Genomic DNA, 23,381 nt, shown 5'->3' on the forward strand with positions numbered 1-23,381 from the left:
GCTGCGGGACAATAAAGCAGACGTCCGCGGCTCGACGCTGCAACTACATCGAGCTATTCTTTTTAAACGGAGCAGTGCGTAGCTCCTGCATCTGAAGTACGAGTAAGCACAGGAGAAGACGCAATTGGTTTGCTTGTATGAACTGCTGTTTGGAGGAGCAACCGTTAGGTATCGTCACAAATATAAAGTTGTTCAAAACAAAGAGATCCGCCTCAGTTGCGAAATGTTACTGGTCAGTTCCAGCGTGGCGTCTGCAGCTAATCGACCGCTTTCCACGTAGTGGGGCCGGGGCTGTTCCTCAGCTAAGTAACGTAGCTTGACATGCTACCACGGTATTTCAGCTTGCTGTGTTTGACCGTACATTATTCTGGTTTGTATTAGTTTATTTTATGCTTCTGAAGAAGGCTAGATTACTCTAGCTGAATCCTTGGTAAAGGTCAGTAACATTTCGCAACTGAGGCGGATTTTCGACATATTAATTTATCACAGTTGCTGACAGGGCTGCAACATGTTAAAAATTCTTAAAGAGATCTGTCATCAACCACTGACTAGGAACCGCGCACATTGACACAATAAACACAGCACTACCGCTGCTCGATTCACCGACATCATGGAAATTATCCACTCGTCCATTCCGCTCGGCGCTGCTTTGCGCTCTGGCTTTAAGCGATTGCGAGAGACAGCTGGTGCCTGCGAATGTTTAGAAGGTGTACTCTCGAGGCGTAATTCCGCGCCATCAGGATTATGGCCCGAAATTTCGTGCGGTATCGATTGCTGGGGCTGACGTCTCGCCAGTGTGACTGTTCCGCCCCGCCAGGTTGGAGGTGTTCCGGCGCCGGCACGAGGCCACTACCCACCTGAGTCCGGGGAGACGGGCGCCCCGCCGGCCAGCAGCGTGCTGTGGCGCACGGCGCGCGGCGGGCTGCGCAGCTCTGACGTCAGCGACGACGTGATGCTGGGCAGCCGGATGTCCAGGTGCGAGCCCTTCTCCGTCACGATCTGCGGACACGTCACAAGTCACGACTCGTCAAGGCGACACCTCTGACACAGGGCCCCCGCGTACTCGTCACCGTCCATTTCGTTCACATTTCTGGTATACGAGTACGCAGGACAGGGCCACAAATGAAAATGACAGAAGTAGGAGCTTCATGTGACCAAGTGTTTACAGAAAATAGTATCCTCGACTATCGTGATGTTGACACAGGCTCCGTGCAGCGGAAGTAGCACAGTACGATAATCCAGGGGTCAATTTCTACGATCCTTACACTACAATTAAACCTAAACAATGCTCAGCATACACTGAGGTGACTAAAGTCATGGGATACCTCCCAATATCCTGTCGCACCTACCATTACCCGGCACAGTGCAGCAGTTCGACATGGCATGGACTCAAAAAGTCGTTAGAAGTACCCCATAAAAATACCGAGCTATGATACCTATATTGACGTTCATAACTCAAGCAGTAAAGGAAACAAAAGAAAAGTTCGGAGTAGGCACTGAAATCCATGGAGAAGAAATAAAAACTTTGAGGTTCGCCGATGACATTGTAATTCTGTCAGAGACAGCAAAGGACTTGGAAGATCAATTGAACGGAATGGATAATGTCTTGAAAAGAGGGTATAAGATGAACATCAAGAAAAGCAAAACGAGGATAATGGAATGTAGTCGAATTAAGTCGGCTGATGCTAAGGGAATTAGATTGGGAAATGAGACACTTAAAGTAGTAAAGGAGTTTTGCTATTTGAGGAGCAAAATAACTGATGATGGTCGAAGTAGAGAGGATATAAAATGTAGACTGGCAATGGCAAGGAAGGTGTTTCTGAAGAAGAGATATTTGTTAACTTCGAGTATTGACTTAAGTGTCAGGAAGTCGTTTCTGAAAGTATTTCTGTGGACTGTAGCCATGTATGGAAGTGAAACATGAACGGTAAATAGTTTAGACAAGAAAAGAATATGTAGGGAAGCAGCCTACTCACGCTGTAGTAAATTCACATCAGTTTCCATTGTGTGCCAGCCAGTCTGCTGTAACTTGCTCTGACGTCATAAATGTTGCGCAATACCTTAAAAATCAAGCAAATGACCTAAAACTTTTCTAGCATGTCAGGAATAATACTAAATTAATGTGTGTTAAATATCAGTTCGATAACTTCAGCCATTTTCGAAATGTGGACGTTTTTCTAAAAAAATCATTGGCGCAACAGAAAAGAGCTAGAGACTTCAAAATTTATATTTAGATTCATCTTTCATAATGATTTAATAAAAACAGTACTTTGGATTTCACAAATTAAGATTTTAGTGGAAATTCATGATTTTCTGGTTTTCATCTCAAAACTGAAGGAAGCAAGATAGATTAAGTAGGCTAATAAATAAGGCTAGGATGTTTAGATTTAAATAGGTTGGAGGTCCGCTATGACTATGAAGATGTGTAAAGTTTCTTTTGAATACCTATAAAATTATAGCGATAGCGGATCTCAAAAGGGCCAGTTCAGAGCTCATCTACTGCGTGCAGGGCAATTAAATTAATTCTCTCGCCCAAAATATTTAACTTAGCCACGTCAAAATTTTATTATCAATACTTACCTGCGTGCTGAATGCACGTTTAAATTAAGAGCTTCATCGGCCATCAGCAAAAGAAGCTATAAATTATTATGCAACTTGAAGTGGTGCGTTACTAGCCCAGCGGCTAGTCGGGAGAGCCGATTTGATCAGGCGTTCCCTTAGCCGTCCGCACCGCGGCTATATATATAAGAACGCTGCGCGAGGAAGCAAGGCCCCAGTTCTCTCCAGATGCTGAATAACACGCCATCTGTGTCGGGAATCGCGTCGCATCAGTATCACTGCTACAAACAGCCTCGGGTGCCGTATTAAGTTACTAGAGATACGCGGAACCATGAAATCATTTCAAGTGAAGGGTTAATTCTGGGATGATTTTCATTATCTAGCTTCAGTTTGCGTATTGTCGTATTTTCACGTGCCGTCGCGGGACAGACATTCTACCAATTATTTAGCGTGGCGTTTGATGAAATAATCTCATCAAATTATGGCGAGCATTCTTTTTAACATTTAATTCGGACATTTATAGTTGCATCAGCGCATTAGACTCTGAACTGCTCTGTGAGTTATGTTGTAGGGATACTTGTGTTTTTTATCAGTGAATTTCAGAATATACTCAACTATTTTGGAAAACCGTTTTTGATTATAAATCCCGGACAATCTCCTAATTCCTCAGAGCTATAAGCTGCAGCTATAATGGTATTCTCAGATGAAGTGGGCACTAGGATCTCTAAGTACTGGCTTCACGTTTTGTTAAATCACTTTCTGGGTGCTAAAAAGTAAATAGACAGCCAGTGTTGAGAACGGCGAAAGACAGCATTAACAACATTCTAAAAGCCAGAAACTGATCCAACATGCAAGCATTTATACAGCAATTAATTAGATTATTTTTACAACTTACTCGCCGCCCCACATATGGTGCATCGGCCGGGAATTGTTTCTACATTCAAACAAACATTTATACAACAGTAAAATACAAATGATTCGCCGCCCCACAAATAGAAATTTTCGAAATGTGGTGCTACAGCAGAATGCTGATGATTAGATGTCTAGATCACATAACTAATGAGGAGGTATTGCATAGAATTGGGGAGAAGAGGAGTTTGTGGCACAACTTTACTAGAAGAAGGGATCGGTTGGCAGGACATGTTTTGAGGCATCAAGGGATCACAAATTTAGCATTGGAGGGCAGCGTGGAGGGTAAAAATCGTAGAGGGAGACCAAGAGATCAATACACTAAGCAGATTCAGAAGGATGTAGGCTGCAGTAGGTACTGGTAGCATGGAGAGCTGCATCAAACCAGTCTCAGGACTGAAGACCACAACAACAACAAACTCCGAAAATGTTGAAGTAGCAGAATTTTCTATACAAACTGACCCCTCGATCATGTCCCATCAATGGAGATCACGTCGGGTAATCTGGTTGCTCAAATCATTCGTTCGGATTGTCCAGAACGTTCTTTAAACCAGTCGCGAAAAGTTTTCGCCCGGTGACATAGCTCATTGTCAGCCATAAAATTACCATCGTTCTTTGTGAACATGGACTTCACGAATGGCTGCAAATGGTCTCCAACTAACCAAACACAACCATTTCCAGTCAATTATCGGTTCAGTTGAACCAGAAGTCAATTCTGTTGTGGACTGACAAGACAGCCAGTCCACAGTGACGGGTAACCGAAAGGCACGCGCTTAAACTCACGCTGGCTGGCGTGAGGTCTGAAACAGGATACGTAATGAATGCTATAAAGAAAAGTACGTAGCTGCTGGAATACTTAACTTTAATCCACAATTGGTGAACATTGGTCTTGTTACTGTACATGCTTCATTAGATACATAGCAAAGGATAAATGGCGCCTTGCTAGGTCGTAGCAATTGACTTAGCTGAAGGCTATGCTAACTATCGTCTCCGCAAATGAGAGCGTAATTCTCAGTGAATTTTTCCTAGCAACGTCGGCTGTACAACTGGGGCGAGTGCTAGTAAGTCTCTCTCTAGACCTGCCGTGTGGCGGCGCTCGGTCTGCAATCACTGATAGTGGCGACACGCGGGTCCGGCGTATACTAATGGACCGCGGCCGATTTAAAGTGCTACCACCTAGCAAGTGTGGTGTCCGGCGGCGACACCACACATTCCATGTAAACACACTCCACACCTTTGTCGAGCCACCGCCAGACTGACAACTTCAGTCCACGGCTTTGTGGGTCTGCGCCAGACTCGAAGACTGCACTTGCCAACAGAAATCGGGGATCACTGACCAGACCAAGGTTTTCCAGTTGTCTAGGGTTCGAACGACATAGTCACGAGACCAGGTGAGGCGCTGCAGGTGATGTCGTGGTGGTAGCAAGGGCATTCACATAGATCTCATTAACGCCAGCTTTCCCCGTACTGTTCTAACTGATCCGTTAAGCGTACGTCCTACATTCGCTTCTGCAGCTTTGACGTGGTGTTACTTGTCTGTTATCACTGACAACACTACGCAGACGCCGCTGTTCTCGGGTGTTAAGGCCATCCGCCACTGCGTTGTTCGTAGCGAGAGGAAATGCCTGAAATTTCGTATTTTCGGCACAGTCTTAACACTGTTGATTTCAGAATATTGAATTCTCCCCCGATTTACGAAGTATATGATCCTGTGCATCTAGCTCCAACTACCATTCCGTCTTTAAAGTCTGTTAATGCCCGTCGAGCGGCCATAATCACGTTGGTAACATTTCCAAAAAAGTGGTTCAAACGGCTCTGAGCACTATGGGACTTAACACCTGAGGTCACCAGTCCCCTATAACTTAGAACTACTTAAACCTAACTAACCTAAGGACATCACACACATCCATGCCCTAGGCAGGATTCGAACCTGCGACCGTAGCAGCACAGCGGTTCCGGACAGAAGAGGTTAGAACCGCTCAGCCACAACGGCCTGCTAACAATTCCACTTGATTCATCTGAGTACACATGACAGCTCCGCCAATGTACTGATCTTTTGTACCTTGTGTACGAGATACTACCGGGATCTGTCTATGTGCATAATTTTCGTCACTAACGTGTACGTAGCCTTCAAGATGTAACGGAGGTGTGTTCCAAGCACAGAGCAGTCACTGAGTTTCTTTTGGCGGAAAACCAGAGCATCGCAGATTTCCATAGGCGCTTGCAGAATGTTCACGGACACCCAGTAATGAACAAAAAGCACGGCGAGTCATTGGGCAAGGCGTCTTCCATCATCGCGCAAGGTCGCGCAAACCTGTGCTATCTCCCGCCTGCCGCACACAGCTGTGACTCGTGGAGTGTTGGAACGCGCGGACACTCTCATTCTAAATCATTGACGAATCACAACCAAAAACCTGGATGCTCAACTGGGCGTCTCTGCTGATACTGCTAACACACTCGTCCACCACTTGCGGTACTCAAAGGTCTGTGCCCGCTGCACTCTTCGCCACCTAATAGAAGTTCATAAACAGCAACGATAGACGATCTGTGGGAAGCTGCTTGCTCGTTTCGAGGCTGAGCGTGACAATTTTCCGCCTAACATTTTCACAGGCGATGAAACAAGTGTTCATCACTTCGAACAGGACACAAAACGGCAGTCAGGTGCCCCACACCACCTCTCCTTCGAAGGAAAAGTTCAATGAAATCCGCACCCTCTGCCGGTAAAGTTATGCCGGCTGTCCAGCAGTTATTCTGTTTGATGTTCTCCCTCATTATGGAACGATCAACTTTGAAGTGTGTTGTACTTCTCCCAGGAAATTCACGAAACTGCTTTTACGTGTTCGTGGCCACAAAAATGAAAACGAAATTCTCCTTCTCTTAGACATCACCTCACACAAATCTCCACACCATAGAGGAGAACACAAAACTCCGATGAACTGTCCTTCCTCATCCATCCTACAGCCCACATCTCGCACCTTCCAACTTCAGTCTGTTTGGCTCAACGAAGGATGCTCTCCACAGGAAGCAGTACGTGGAGGTTACTGATGCAGCAAAGACATCGACGAGGATAGTGGAACCATGCGGGGATACACGATCTCCCAGCTGTGTGTCAAACTGAACGCGGATAGTGTTGAAAAGTGGAGTAGCCAATAGAGTGAGGAGTAATATGGTGTATTGTAATCCTGAATAAAGCCAACATGCTTTCAGAAAAAGTTGCATTTCTTACTGAAAAAAAAAGAGAAGTAGTAGTTTTCTTGTAACCTTGCACAAGTCATAAACGCCGCATTTTTACAATTGTATGCTTATTTTAAAGCTTCTGTGGAAAAACAAACTTGGTTCACATTCGTAACAAAATGTCCAGACACTCTGTGACCAAAGTGGTACTGAAACAGAGGATGACAGACTAACGGCCGAAATACTAAATGTCTTTGTCCAGAGCTGTTTCACAGAGAAAGACTGCACTGTAGTTCCCTCTCTAGATTGTCGCACGGATGACAAAATGGTAGATATCGAAATAGATGACAGAGGGATAGAAAAACCATTAAAATCGCTCAAAAGAGGAAAGGCCGCTGGACCTGATGGGATACCAGTTCGATTTTACACAGAGTACGCGAAGGAACTTGCCCCCTTCTTGCAGCGGTGTGCCGTAGGTATCTAGAAGAGCGTAGCGTTCCAAAGGATTGGAAAAGAGCACAGGTCATCCCCGTTTTCAAGAAGGGACGTCGAACAGATGTGCAGAACTATAAACTTATACCTCTAACGTCGATCAGTTGTAGAATTTTGGAACACGTATTATGTTCGAGTATGATGACTTTTCTGGAGACTGGAAATCTACTCTGTAGGAATCATCATGGGTTTCGAAAAAGGAGATCGTGTGAAACACAGCTCGCGCTACTCGTCCACGAGACTCAGAGGGCCATAGACACGGGTTCCCATGCAGAAGCCGTGTTTCTTGACTTCCGCAAGGCGTTCGATACAGTTCCCCACAGTCGTTTAATGAACAAAGTAAGAGCATATGGACTATCAGACCAATTGTGTGATTGTACTGAAGAGTTCCTAGATAACAGAACGCAGTGTGTCATTTTCAATGGAAAGAAGTCTTCCGAAGTAAGAGTGATTTCAAGTGTGCCGCAGGGGAGTGTCGTAGGACCGTTACTATTCACAATATACATAAATGACCTTGTGGGTAACATGGGGAGTTCACTGAGGCTTTTTTCGGATGATGCTGTGGTATATCGAGAGACTGTAACAATGGAAAATTGAACTGAAATACAGGAGGATCTAACAACGAATTGACACATGGTGTAGGGAATGGCAATTGAATCTCAAAGTACACAAGTGTAATGTGCTGCGAATAAATAGAAAGAAAGATCATTTATCATATAGCTACAATATAGCAGGTCAGCAACTGGAAGCAGTTAATTGCATAAATTATCTGGGAGTAGGTATTAGGAGTGATTTAAAATGGAATGATCGTACAAAGTTGATCGTCGGTAAAGCAGATGCCAGACTGAGATTCATTGGAAGAATCCTAAGGAAATGCAATCCGAAAACAAAGGAAGTAGGTTACAGTACACTTGTTCGCCCATTGCTTGAATATTGCTCACCAGTGTGGGATCCGTACCAGATAGTGTTGATAGAAGAGATGGAGAAGATCCAACGGAGAGCAGCGCGCTGCGTTACAGGATCATTGAGTATTCGCAAAAACGTTACGGAGATGATAGATAAACTACCGTGGAAGACTGAAGGAGAGACGCTCAGTGGCTCGGTACGGGCTTTTGTTGAAGCTTCGAGAACATACCTTCACCGAGGAATCAAGCAGTATATTGCTCCCTCCTACGTATATATCGCGAAGTGACCACGAGGATAAAATCAGAGAGATTAGAGCCCACACAGAGGCATACCGACAATCCTTCCTTCCACGAACAATACGAAACTGGAATAGAAGGGAGAACCGATAGAGGTACTCAAGGTACCCTCCACCACACACCGTCAGGTGGCTTGCTGAGTATGGATGTAGATGTAGATGTAGATAAGGTACGCTGTCATCACACAGTTTGGCAGCAAAATACGCGCTTAACGCATCATTTCTTCAAATACTGGCGAGAACAGCTGGCGGTGTACAGATAAGTGTATCTTTGTGCAGTCTTCTCCGTATATGATTTCTTTCTCTCTCTCTCTCGGTGAGACAAGATCAGTTTTGAAGCTTTTCGGTCAAATTCTTTATCTAGCGACAAAAACCGATATCACAGGTTTGCACTAGCTCTGTGCGTTTAAGAGAGGGGTTGGTTGGGGGGGAGGGGGGGGGGATCATTTCAATAGTGCACGTTGGCAGTCCTTCTTCATCTTGAAAAATCTCGTCGTATTATTATGGATTTGTTTATCTTCCCTATGACTCAATGAACAGAATAAATTTATTGTCCTGCACGTAGGGATTCATCAGTTCAGTCAAAAACCTTTCGTATAAGGCTCTTGTAATTTTTCCAGATTTCTGGAAAGTAATGACGTCATTCCTGTATTTTGGCGCATATGCATCTACGGTTATTTGAATCCTCAGTCCATAACAAACAGTACTTTCTTCTAGGGATACGAAGAATGTTGTCAATAATTATCCAGAGATGTTTATAGCTTACTGCGCTGTATGCAAAGGGCTTACTACGTTCATATTTCGGTTCATTTGCAGTGTAAGTAACGTAAAAATATAACACTAAAGATATGTTCCTGTACAGTGACTCGACTCTGCAACCCTTGAATCACTGTTCTGTGCTTTCTCCGCTGCACCAACTGCTGCCTTGAAACAGACCAACCTAAGTAGCTCGTGTCTCGCCCAACCGGCGCGAAAACCCCAATTTTTTTCTAAAAGTCTGCCCATTTGGAGTTCCTACCTCTGTAATTTTCATTCCTGGTTAATATACCGTACATTTGTAGTAAGTCGGTGATGACGAATAGGCGAGGTTCCCTTGCCGGTTTGCAGTTTTATCTGCTCTTTGTTTTAGATGATAATGAAATTAATGTGTCAGGACCATTTACCAACTCTGCTGTAACATCTACAACCACGACCACCAACCAGCCAAGTTACGAGATTCCAGGCTTCCTAAATTATTGGGGAGAAACTTTAAATCTTTGTTTGGTATGATTGGCTCATCTAGTTATTTTACAAGTATGTCTGACCAGCCAGCCAAGTTCGTCTGGAAAGCGTCGTCATCATACTTCATTGTTTGAAGAGAAATGTTTTGCAAAGAGTATATGGCTAATAGTAGCTTCCGATTTTGTACAGTTGAGTGTGACTGCACGTGGGAATGAATAACTGAGACAGATTTCAACAAAGGTTTGTCTCTAAATACAAAGCGCACTGATATCATAATATGTCAGTAACAACTCACCTAGCATATCTTGAGTAGTTCAGCCACAGGCATATCCTAACCGTATCAGAGGAAATACGAGATGCTCTGTCGAGAGCTTATTTTAAATGGTTATCGACTGAACTGCAGCAGATGATGCGTTTCGTAGCCATGAATTTAAACTCATGTCCTAAGCTATTCACAATCTCGTGATGTGCAATGTATCCGAGAAACGGCTGTCAACAATCTGCGGCGGAATTAAAATCACGATCGCTTTTGCCACGGCGATTAAAGCCAACCTCTACGAGTAAACTCAAGACAGAAAAATTTCAGTTTCAGCGGTAAGAACGAACTGTAATTTCTAAACTATCCCTACACTGTCTACACGAACTGCCGCTTTACCAACCGATGAGTAGTCGTGTTTGGCACTTGCTTGAAGATTATATGTGATACTGGCAGATTCCAAATGGCAAAAGAAAGATAAGAAGAAAAATAAGGGCAAATAAAAAAGTGAATACAACAGTGAAAATGATGTGGCAAAGTAGGTATTAAAATCTAAAAAAAGAAATTACTTTTAAATCAATTAAATGAAGAAAAATAATGATTAAACTCTTCTGATGAGATTTAGAAATAAAAAAATTTCGCTGTCTTAAAGAGTTTCGAATCTGCGAACTTCTACAGAACAAGTTCATGCGTAACTACTACACTCCGACAATACCACTTTTCAAGTTGTTATTTTTATCACTCACACTCCTGTACCAATGTCAGCTGATATCTGTGATTGTGATAACCGTATATGTGACGCTGAACCGCATCTTCTTCGGAAGGATCCAATAGCGTTTGATTAGCGCTGTGTACGAAACGGGTGTATATCGTTAGCATCATTGTGTGTGTGTGTGTGTGTGTGTGTGTGTGTGTGTGTGTGTGTGTGGTTTGTGTGTGTGTGTGTGTGTGTTTTGTTTTATGGTTATCATGTGTGATGAAATACAAAATTAAAAGTCACATCCAGAATTCGGAATCCAAACTCAACAAGAAAGTCAGTCGGACAACATGAACTGGCAGTTCAATGGCGATTGGTTCTCGCGTGATGTTGAGCGCTCTGATTGGAGGAAACCAGCTACAACGAGTGAAGTGTCAACTATCTAGTTTTAACGAGACTATACTGCCAGTCTCATCGCGTAATACACAAGAGTGTCGAAAAATTTTATGCCTGCATACGCTGAAACTGACGTCTATCAGTATTCCATTTCTGACCGTTAATTCTTTACCTCAAAGAACTCAGTTTGTCGCTCAGTACCATCCGCACAATTTCTCTCTAAAGGATAGGAACACCTAGTATATTTAAGGTTTCTTTCTTTTGCTATATTGTCCTATCGACCATGTAAATAACTATTTTCCTAACAATTCTTCATTCGATTAGAGTGCTGTTTCTAAACTGACCACTTTACTCCAGTTTCCATTTTTTTGTTTTCTCTGGCGATGGGAATCTAAAATTTTCATTCGGAACGTGTTCTTCAGTCTCCATCAATTTCATACCACTTCTTTTTTTCCCTTTGAAGCCAATTTCGCTTGGGGAGTTCTTCACCGATTGACGAGTTGAAAAACTCTCTTGCATATGATTTTCTCATTCATCCGGTCTTCATTAGTCATGTTACTGTATTCACCGTTGTGTTTACCAGCCCCAATGTTATTCTCAGGATTTTCCTCTCTTTCTTTGCCACATTTTCTGTTTCCACAATTTTAGTCACAGCCAGGCATTAACCTGCTTGCAAACGGTCTGGTCTTGTTAGTGCAACAAAACGTTGTAACTCTGCTTGACGCGACATAGCTAGCTTACTGCACACATGTTTAGTCAACTGAAAGAGCATTTCCATCTTCTTTGCTCTGAGTTTATCAGTCTCCCCGTCACGACCGATCCTCCGTATTCCATTAACAGATATTTAAGTTTATTAACTGGTCTCATTTATCTATGATGTGTGTACATGATATTTGGCGCAAATTTTGTATTGTCATATATTCTGTGTTTTGTGTAAGGCGTGCTTGTTCCACAGTTCTTTTGAAAAAGCTCATTTTTATTATTACCATTGGTATATTTCCAGACAGTATTCAAGATAACATCGGTCGTAAGCTTTTAATCTGTTTATTGGAGATCGTTTTCAGCTAGTGTGTAGTCATCATTAGTGCAGTTATTCCGAAGTCATAACTATTCATCATGGATTGATATAATTGCGCTGAGGATAGCTACACAGTAGGTAAAATCGATCCACAATAAAGAGATTAAAAATTTACGACCGTCGTCACCCCCGTCCTCTCTTGGATCTCATTAATGCGATCGTGGAGTACGCAGTTCCTGATGGGAAAAACGTGAATCCAGATAGTAATGCAAGATCGTCGGCTGGAGCCAAACACTGAATTCTGTGAGTTTCGTTTTTATAGCCTAGCTGCTCGTGGCCGTTTACTCCATACGTTCTTATTTCCTCGTCCCATTCTCGAATCATCTCTGCAAGGATACAAATGAATCTAATAGGGACTAGACCATCTCCTTGTCGAGCACCTGAACAATCTGCAAACCTTCAGATATCTCTCCTATCAATTTAATTCATCTTGTTTTAATACTGAGACAAGAAGATTTGTGTTTGCTTAGTACAGAACCACATTTTCAGATTAAAACAAGAAGAATTGTGTATTGTCAAGGCAGAATTTCCGGCTTATATTAGGCTGGTGCATAAGTTCGTAGCGTTTTTGTTTTGCATGTTGGTATTCCGGTTGCTAAGGGTTTATTTATCGATTGTCATTTTTTATTTGTAGTTTACTATTTCTATTTGAGTATACATATTAACACTTTGTTATTTTGAGATAGTGAGTGGAGGTGAGAACGCTAGAAAACTGTCAAGTGGATAAATCGGAACATTCGCTGCAGTCATGGACTATGCGGCTGGTCCTGGCGGAGGTTCGAGTCCTCCTTCGGGCATGGGTGTGTGTGTTTGTCCTTAGGATAATTTGGGATAAGTAGTGCGTAAGCTCAGGGACTGATGACCTTAGCATTTAAGTCCCATAATATTTCACATACATTTGGACTTTTTTTTTCTACTTGTTCGTCATGAATTGGCTCGTGAACGCACCGATCATTCCTACCCTATATCGTTAGCGGTAACGACAAATGATCATGCCAACATAAGGAAAAAAAGGAATGGCTGAGCCCAAACAAAGTAGCCACTCACTGTACAAAACCTAGTGCGCATCCACAAAAGATAATATTATCCACCTGGTGGAACACACGACAATGTGGTGCACTACGAACTGCTTCTCCAAGGTCTAACCATCGCTTCTGAATTTATTGTCAATAAATAAGACATCTTGCAGGCGCAGTCCAAGAACAACGACCAGGAATAGCTCTTAAAGTTATGCTATTCGAGAATAACGCCCACCCGCATTCCGATAGACTAACAAAAAACACAATACATTATTTGGGTCGTGAAGCCATTCCGCGCCCACCTTATTCACCTGAACTTGCGTCCCGAGATTCTGACCACTCTCTATCGAACAGTCTTCAGGGAACTTCCTTTCCGGATCAAAATGCGCTCGCACATGGCGCGACGAGTTCTTCGCTTCCAAACCACGTGACATCTGCAGTGGCGGAGCAGAAAAGTTACCCAGCGTCAGCAAACTGCTGTGAACAATGAAGGAGAATACGTTGTTGATGAATAAAGCCTCTGTTACGTGTCTCTGTTGTGTTTATTAAGGTTATGGAAAAATGTTGTGAAGTTATGCACCAGCTTAATACATTGGGAAGCAAAGGTGGACAAAAGAGAGGCTCAGCCGCAGGGTGATCCCAGTATTAATTGAAGCACAGACGTCAACAGAGTAACGTGTCTTTTTCAAAATATAACAAATATTTCGAAAACAACCACTTTGGCTTTTTCCACGACGCCTGCCCTGGCACTGTGCTTGGGCGCGCCGGTGGCAGCTGCTTCGGCACGCGTGCGATGCGTGAATGGAGCCAGCAGCCGCCGAGGCGCGACGCGCCATCAGTCGCACCACCAGGGTTCTTCTAATGCAGCCCGGCCTCATGGGAAAAGCGCCGCTGCGCCTTCAGGCAAGCACAGTGGCGGCTGTCACAGCGTTTCTCTTACTTACTGGTGAGTCTTCTAGGTTGTCAGGTAATGGTCTGCCAAACTCTTTTGCCCCTAATGGTTTCGTGCAGAGCTGTGCCGGACATCTTCAGATGTACTGACAGCGGTGTCAATGAGACCTGTCGATCACTGATTTTGATGAACCCTACGTGTGCTGGAGAGGGACCTATCCTCAGTGCCCGGCTAGCGGCTTTTCATGCGACGTCTCCCACTTTCCTAAGAAATGAGTGTTGAAGATTTACGCATACCTTTTATACGTGTAACTTCAGCTGCGTTTCGACAAGGTGGCTGCAGCCAAATATCTAACGTTCGTGGGCACCACGCCGTCTGTTCATCCACTACGTATATTCCCGTGAGGGAGGAAATTTTACATTTAATTCGCACGTCCGGTGTCGAAGGAACTTTGCATCGAACTTCTGAAGAACACTGCCACTGCAATATCGTATCGTACAGTTCGGATAATCTTAACTCCTTTTCAGCGTATTTACGCCGGTCTCCGACCACCGACCCTTCAGTGGGCAGGACTCGGCGGAACCACGAGCACGTCTGAAGGTGTCCTATGCAACTCTGATCGAAGTTTCGTCGACCACGACCGTGCCGCCCAGCTCAGCACTGGGACTCACCTTCCTGTTCATGGAGTAGAGCTTGACGGTGATGTCGCGCGCCACCAGCGTGCTGAGCACGGTCGCCAGGTACGTCTCCTTGACGAACAGGTACTCCAGCGCCGACCGCTGCCAGTACAGGTAGCGGCAGCTCGTCGCCGCGATGATCGACACCTGCCACACAGGCAAACCACAAAACGTGCGGAAGCTGAAGCTGTAGCTACCATCTCAAAAAAATAACAAAGCTACCCAGCAAAGCGAACTGAAGACACGCCCAGGATGGCAGCACTGGCGAGAAGCGGGAAGTAAAAGCGTTCACTCATAAGGTTGCCACATGCTACAGTCTTATACAAAAGTGCTGCGCACAGCGCAACAGTTGAACACAGACAGGAAGTTTTGTTCGACGGAAGTCTTTGGACGATAAACCTTTGCCAGCATTTGTTCACAGTGTAATACACTGAGGTGACAAGAGTCGTGGGTTAGTTCCTATAGTACCGTCTCAGATCTCCTTTTTTCTGGTATATTGCAGCAGCTCTACGTGGCATGAACAAGCCCCTGGAAGCCCCCCTGCAAAGATATTGCTGCCTCTATTTGCTGTGGCCTTCTCCACCAGACATCACGGCGCCTACAGTATCAGCAACCAAACTGACAGCCTGCAGCCGCGGTTGCTCGCCTCGCAGGCACACCCAAGCACTACACAACCGACAGGCAATATTGATGAACGGCCACAACAACAACCACAACAACAACACCACGGCAAAAAGACACCAGTCCCCACCAGGGGCCACTACCGGCACACATTAATTGAACAGGTCGCTGCAGATCCCGGTACTACACTCCTGGAAATGGAAAAAAGAACACATTGACACCGGTGTGTCAGACCCACCATACTTCCTCCGGACACTGCGAGAGGGCTGTACAAGCAATGATCACACGCACGGCACAGCGGACACACCAGGAAGCGCGCTGTTGGCCGTCGAATGGCGCTAGCTGCGCAGCATTTGTGCACCGCCGCCGTCAGTGTCAGCCAGTTTGCCGTGGCATACGGAGTTCCATCGCAGTCTTTAAGACTGGTAGCATGCCGCGACAGCGTGGACGTGAACCGTATGTGCAGTTGACGGACTTTGAGCGAGGGCGTATAGTGGGCATGCGGGAGGCCGGGTGGACGTACCGCCGAATTGCTCAACACGTGGGGCGTGAGGTCTCCACAGTACATCGATGTTGTCGCCAGTGTTCGGCGGAAGGTGCACGTGCCCGTCGACCTGGGACCAGACCGCAGCGACGCACGGATGCACGCCAAGACCGTAGGATCCTACGCAGTGCCGTAGGGGACCGCACCGCCACTTCCCAGCAAATTAGGGACACTGTTGCTCCTGGGGTATCGGCGAGGACCATTCGCAACCGTCTCCATGAAGCTGGGCTACGGTCCCGCACACCGTTAGGCCGTCTTCCGCTCACGCCCCAACATCGTGCAGCCCGCCTCCAGTGGTGTCGCGACAGGCGTGAATGGAGGGACGAATGGAGACGTGTCGTCTTCAGCGATGAGAGTCGCTTCTGCCTTGGTGCCAATGACGGTCGTATGCGTGTTTGGCGCCGTGCAGGTGAGCGCCACAATCAGGACTGCATACGACCGAGGCACACAGGTCCAACACCCGGCATCATGGTGTGGGGAGCGATCTCCTACACTGGCCGTACACCACTGGTGATCGTCGAGGGGACACTGAATAGTGCACGGTACATCCAAACCGTCATCGAACCCATCGTTCTACCATTCCTAGACCGGCAACGGAACTTGCTGTTCCAACAGGACAATGCACGTCCGCATGTATCCCGTGCCACCCAACGTGCTCTAGAAGGTGCAAGTCAACTACCCTGGCCGGCAAGATCTCCGGATCTATCGCCCATTGAGCATGTTTGGGACTGGATGAAGCGTCGTCTCACGCGGTCTGCACGTCCAGCACGAACGCTGGTCCAACTGAGGCGCCAGGTGGAAATGGCATGGCAAGCCGTTCCACAGGAGTACATCCAGCATCTGTACGATCGTCTCCATGGGAGAATAGCAGCCTGCATTGCTGCGAAAGGTGGATATACACTGTACTAGTGCCGACATTGTGCATGCTCTGTTGCCTGTGTCTATGTGCCTCTGGTTCTGTCAGTGTGATCATGTGATGTATCTGACCCCAGGAATGTGTCAATAAAGTTTCCCCTTCCTGGGACAATGAATTCACGGTGTTCTTATTACAATTTCCAGGAGTGTATTTTCACACGTCAAACCACGTGATGGAAAATAGTTCCGAGGTACTCATCCGCCGAAGCGCTCTAAAGGCCGGCGCTCGGCCACACATCGGCAGTTCATCGATCGCCAGCAGACATGGATAGCTGCCGCCCCGGCAGCCCGGCTTGGATCTTCGCGCTGATCTCTGGATTAGGTTCAAAAAATGGCTCTGAGCACTATGGGACTCAACTGATGAGGTCATTAGTCCCATAGAACTTAGAACTAGTTAAACCTAACTAACCTAAGGACAGCACAAACATCCATACCCGAGGCAGGATTCGAACCTGCGACCGTAGCGGTCTTGCGGCTCCAGACTGCAGCGCCTTTAACCGCACGGCCACTCCGGCCGGCGTCTCTGGATTAGGTTTGGTATATCGGAGAAGTCTCTGGCGGAGACTAGTAGGAAATTATTTTCAGTTGTTTTCTATATTATCCTTGTGTGTAGTTGTGATTCGAAGGCGGATCACTGTTTTGTGTTGGTGTTATACTTGCAGAATTTGTTTTGGTTAATTGAACATTCCAACAAATTGTTTTCGGACTTGATCGTTAGTTTCTTCTGCTTACGCAGACATATCACTATAGCCGTCCATAACTGCGAAAGTGATACCGGTGCATGATGTTGTGCACGAACTGACCTCTCGATTATATCTCGATGGTGATTTGTGTCGGATGATCTGCGTTGCCAAATTATTATCTCGAATCGTCCAGAATGTCCTTTAAACCAATTGCGAACAACTCTGGGCCAGTAACATGTCATCGTCCTTTGAGAAGATTAAGTCCGTGACTGTCTGCAGATGTTCTGTGAGTAGTGGAACATCGCCATTTCCAGTCAATGGTTGGTTCAGCTGCACGAGAGGACCAAGTCAGTTCCATGTAAACAAAGTCACTACCAGTTTGCACAGTGAACTGTTGACATCTTGGCTGCACGGCTTCGTGGGATCTGCGCCACACTTGACCCTTGCCGTCATCTTTTACCAACTGAGATCGGGACTCATCTGACTAGCCCGCGGTTCGCCAGTCGTCTAGGATCAAACCGATATGATCACGAGCTCAGGAGAGGTGCTTTAGGTGCTTTCGTGTTGTTGGTAAAGGCACCCAACTAGGTCGTCTGATTCATACTCCATTAACGTGAGCCGTCCGGGGTGGCCGAGCGGTTCTAGGCGCTACAGTCTGGAACCGCGCGACCGCTACGGTCGCACGTTCGAATCCTGCCTCGGTCGTGGATGTGTGTGAATTCCTTTGGTTAGTTAGGTTTAAGTAGTTCTAAGTTGTATGGCACTGATGACCTTATAAGTTAAGTCCCATAGTGCTCAGAGCCACTTCAACCATTAACGCGAAATTTCGCCGCACTGTCCTACCTGAAACTTTCGTTCAATGGGCTTCTTTCAAGCAGTGTTACTTATTTGTTAGCACTGACAACTCTACGCAAACGCCGATGATCTCACTAGTTAAGTGAAGGCCATCGGCCACTGTGTTGTCCACGATGAGAAGAAATGCCTGAAATCTGATACTCTCCGCACACTCTTGACACGGTGGCTCTCGGACTATTGAATTCCTAAACAATTTCCGAAATGTAATATCCCATGGGTCTAATTCCGTATACCACTGCCGTTTCAAAGTTTGTTAATTCCCGTCGGCGACCATGATCACGTTGGAAACCTTCTCACATGAAACACCACAGAACAAACTACAGCTCCGCCATGCACTGCCTTTTTTATACCTTGTGTACTACCGCCATCTGTATACTGTCTGTGCATATCACTATGCCATCACTTTCCCTACAGTGGGGTGTATGAGCGAATGCACGTTCCGTCTTACTACACCGCCAGACACTTTATTTCTTATGTTTCATTTTCTCATGAGTGTACTCTACTTTTAATAGGAATGTGGTTGTAGAGGCTCATGTGACGAAATTAGTTTGTGCTGCTGCCTGCTCTACGTTTCGCTTTGCCAAGTAATGCGTAATAACGAAATATATTCGCAAATTGTGAATACGGTACTACCACAGCTACACAATTTATTGGAAACAAATAAAAATTTGTGCCGGACATGGAGCCGTACCCGGATTTCCCTCCTTACGCGAGCCATCGTCTTAAGTCCTTCGGCTAATCGAACACGCTTCACGGGCACACCCAGACTTCCATATTTCCCAGAGCCGGTTTCCCATAATGGTCGCACAACTACGTGATTCCCGCACACAGATAGCATTATTTAGTTTTCTCGCCTGGTTGCCCCGGATTTGACATGAAATACATTAGTGCAGGGTCTGTGTTTCGCAGTGTCTGTAAAGTTCGATCCAATGTTCCTTAGGACATGCACGTACGCAAGACAGAAGGAAAATGGTATTGAACTTTACAGACAGCGCACTAATGTAATACATAGTTAACTTTTCGTTTGAAACTTCGTGGTGGATCAAAACTTTGTGCCAGATCCGGACACGAACCCGATAACCTTGCCCTTCACGGCTAAGCGCTTCGCGAACTGGGCTACCCGAGCACGACTCACGACCCATCCTCACAGCTTCATTTCCGCCAATACCTCATCTGCTGCCTTCCACAGTTCTCCCGCGTAACGTGCGACACCAGTACTGCTGAAAGAAAGGATACTGCCGTGACACGGCTTCGTCACAGGAGATGAGGTATTGGCGGAATAAAACTGTGACCAGAAGAAGACATGAGTCGCTCGCTGGTAGCTCCGTTGGTAGAACGTGTGCCTGCGAAAGGCAATGGTCGCGGTTTAGAATGGAACTCCGGGACGCTGTTTTAATCTGCCAGGCAGTTCATATAAGTTCACACGCCGCTGCAGAGTGAAAAGTCAGTCTGAAAACTTTTTGTCTGTTGGCACGCACATGTCTGCTTGTCCAGGTACACGTAATGAGATCACAAAAGTCATGGGATATCGGTATGCACATATACAGACGGCGGTAGTATCGCGTACACGAGGTATAAAAGGGCGGTGCATAGGCGGACCTGTAATTTGTACTCAGGTGATTCACTTGACAAGGTTTTCGAAATGATTATGGCCGCATGACGAGAAAAAAACAGACCTTGAACACGGAATGGTAGTAGGAGATAGACGCATGTGATTTTCCATTTCGGAATTCGTTAAGAAATTCAGTATTCCGAGAACCACCGTTTCAAGTGTGTGCCAAGAACACCAAGTTGCAGGTGTTACCTCCCACCACAGAGGACGTGGTAGCCGTCAACCTTGACATAACGGCCAGCTGTTGTGACCGAGCGGTTCTAGGCGCTTCAGCCTCGAACCGCGCGAACCTTCACTAACGACCGAGAGCTTCGGCGTTTGCGTAGTCTTGTTAGTGTTAACAAATAAAATGGTTCAAATGGCTCTGAGCACTATGGGACTTAACATCTGAGGTCATCAGTCCCCTAGAACTTAGAACTACTTAAACCTAACTAATCTAAGGACATCACACACATCCATTCCCGGGGCAGGATTCGAACCTGCGACCGTAGCGGTCACCCGGTTCCAAGCTGAAGCGCCTAGAACCGCTCGGTCACAAAGGCCGGCCTAGTGTTAACAGAGCAGCAACGCCGCGTGAAATAACCGCAAATACCAACGTGGGAATGTACGATCAACGCATCGTTTAGGACAGTGCGGCGAAATTTCGTGACAATATCGGGTGGACCTTACGCGATTGGAAAACCGTAGCCTTTTCACATGAATCCGTTTTTCAGCTGATAAGTGCTGATTGTAGGGTGATAGTGTGACGCAGTTCCCACAAAGCCACGGATCCAAGTTGTCAATGAGGCAATGTGCAGGCTGGTGGTAGCTGCATAATGGTGTGGGCTGTGTTTACACGGAATAGACTGGGTCCTCTGGTCATGCTGAACCGATGACTGACAGAAAATGGTTATGTTCAGCTACCAGGAGATCATTTTCTGCCAAACGAAATTTTTACGAATGACAGCGAGCCATGTCACCGGGCAACAATTGTTTGAGATTGGTTTGAAGAACATTATAGACAATCCGGATAGATGATCAGGCCAGGCCACCCAGGCCGCCAAATCGAACATTTGTGGGACACAATGGACAGGTCAATTTTGTATACAAAATCCTGCAAGATCAACACTTTTGCAATTATGGATGGTTGTAGAGACAGTATGGCTCGGTATTTCTGTAGGGGAGTCCACACCGCATCGAGTTGCTACAACAGGAGGTCCGACACCATATTATGAGGTATCTCACGACTTTTGTCACTTCAGTGTAGTTCTGTAGAGCGCCGCAACAGGGCAAAAAAGAAAAAAATAAAGAAAAAACCGCGCAAGCCGATTGATCAAGTAGGATACCGAGCAGTTATCCGTTCTCTGCTTTTGAAGGGTAATAATTCGTGCCAAGTTGGTGGAAGTACACGACAACAATGCACCATCCTATGACACAGTGGTGAAGTTGGGCGGAGGGTTCGAAATTAGGATCTCATTTCCAGTGAGTGCAATATTGCCGATGTTCTACAAAAAATGAAATGGTACTGTACCAACAGCCGTTATTTCGATATTTTATTAGGCAACCGTTTCGGCGCTCCAATCACGTCACCCTCAGGCCCGTCGAATGAATAACACCAAGTACCATTCGTGGACGTATAAGGCAAGGCACCAATATTGGTATCTGGTTCCGTAGATGTCAGAACATCATGAGCATGTGTGCTCCTCACACATTTGACAGCAACTGTCAAACGAATGTTGTGCTGCGGCAGCATTGTCGAAACGTTTAACGATGAAATTAATTATGGTGGTAAAACAGCTGGGGTGGAGGGAAAGTTCATTTGATACGTTGTTCAGTTGTCACCATTTATGCATTATAATATCGAGGACGAGCTAATAGTTTTTAAGAGTAAGTATCAAAATGTGATGATTAATAAAGTGTAAAAATATGTATATCGTATTAATGTTAGCATAGAGAGAATAACAACCGACGGTCAGGCACAAAAGAAGTTCTTTGAATAGGCTGGTGATATCGAGAAATTTCGATTGTGTGTTAGCAGTAAACTGGTCGGATTTAGTTGCCAAGGTTTTCGTTGTACTGGTGTTCCGTGTAGCAATATAATGGTCGCATCACTTATAAATTTGTAACATACAGTAAGCCGCTAGCCTGCTAAATCTGTGTCTGTTGATGATGTTACTGACTGGACAAGTATCGAGAAAAAGCGCGAAGCTAAGAAGATAGTATGTTGGTGTATTGATAACTGCGTCAGAACCTACATGTTCCCATTGCTCGCTTTGCCTCTTTGTCATGGAGTCTTAGTGATACCGCCAGCACTCGATAGATGATTAGAAGGATAAAGAACTCGTGTGGATTGGCCTGACACAGCTGCAAGATTTCCGCCGCTGCCCTGCTTCGGTGAGCCGTACGAATGGCGCGAAACCCAGCGAGCGGCGAGGTCTATCGTGTTCGAAATGTCGTGAATGTACCGAGCCTCGTGTTTTCCAGGGTCCCCTCGAGTGTGACGCTGCGGTCTTCTGACATCACTGCCTCCACGTCTCTTGTGATTTCAGTGTGTCTCTCGTGAGAGAGGCGTTGTCTGTCACTCCATTCTCCGACATTTCGGCTTGTTTTACCGCTACTGATGCATCTGCGCCATCTAATCACCGTGTAACATGATGGTGCATTGTTGGAGTATCAAGTCGCCAGTTCAGCATGTATTGTTGCCGCGTTGTTCCCCGTCAGAGGCGGAAAAGAAATTGCCGCACGACGCTCCACTTTCCCAATGAGCTGCGCCGTTTTCTTTTTGCCCACCCTGTCGGCGTGACACGGTGTTGAGGTGCGGGGATTTCTGTGAGTACCATTACTGCACACCTGTGCCTACAAGTAAGCAAAACATTAACTACCGAACTCTGCTTTTTCCGTGGGATAATGAAAACTTTATAACTACCCTCGTAAATCATTTACATATTCTTAGAACTCGAACTGTTGGTTGAAAAAACTGATCGGCTTGTAATCGGAGACTTACTGTACGTGCTGCGTCTGCGGAAACTGACCTTGAACTTCTCGTCGGTGGTGGCCCGACTGGACTCAAATTCAGGCGAGTCGAGGAACTCGCACGGCATGATGGGATGCAGGAACTGGTGGTCCCACATCACGTTCACCTGCAACACGTGGGGGCAGCCGTCAGGGCAGGCCCGACGCCGGCCACCAGTCTCTCAAAACGTCTGGGTCTCCACCAGTACACGTCTAGCAGAGATCGACAACGCCTGGAGTGTACGGCGCGGTTCTTTCCTGGACACTTTGCTGTATCTGCCTTGAGTTAAAGATCTTCCGCCGGAGATTCACACGGTAGAAATGTTTCCCTTTTTGCAGGTTTCACAAGTAGAAGAATAAAAAAATAGTACCCCGTTTGCTGAAAATACAGTTAGTACAACATTTGATAATAAAGACGAATTGTTCAAGACAATCGCATCTCATTAACTCTGGGGAAGACTCGTGAGATACAATTCAGCATTTCTCATGGAACAACAGGACCTGGACTCCAATTTCTACAAACAATGAAATTCGAGAAATAGGTAGTTTTCAGCTTGTGGTAGACAAATACACCCAACAAATACTTAAT

At 45.8% G+C, this 23,381-nt stretch overlaps 1 protein-coding gene across 1 annotated transcript in view; it reads right to left on the reverse strand.

The window, feature by feature from the left end:
• LOC126418747 (popeye domain-containing protein 3-like) overlaps nucleotides 1–23,381 on the reverse strand; it is a 291,229-nt gene that overhangs the window by 35,856 nt on the left and 231,992 nt on the right. The window contains exons 6-8 of the mRNA XM_050085673.1: nucleotides 22,813–22,920; nucleotides 14,566–14,718; nucleotides 858–999 (exon numbers count right to left, since the gene is read on the reverse strand). Of these exons, the coding sequence (XP_049941630.1) occupies nucleotides 858–999; nucleotides 14,566–14,718; nucleotides 22,813–22,920 (403 nt within the window). The remainder of the gene's footprint in view (nucleotides 1–857; nucleotides 1,000–14,565; nucleotides 14,719–22,812; nucleotides 22,921–23,381) is intronic.

Source organism: Schistocerca serialis, chromosome 9 (genome assembly GCF_023864345.2).
Source record: "Schistocerca serialis cubense isolate TAMUIC-IGC-003099 chromosome 9, iqSchSeri2.2, whole genome shotgun sequence".
Lineage (NCBI taxonomy): Eukaryota > Metazoa > Arthropoda > Insecta > Orthoptera > Acrididae > Schistocerca > Schistocerca serialis.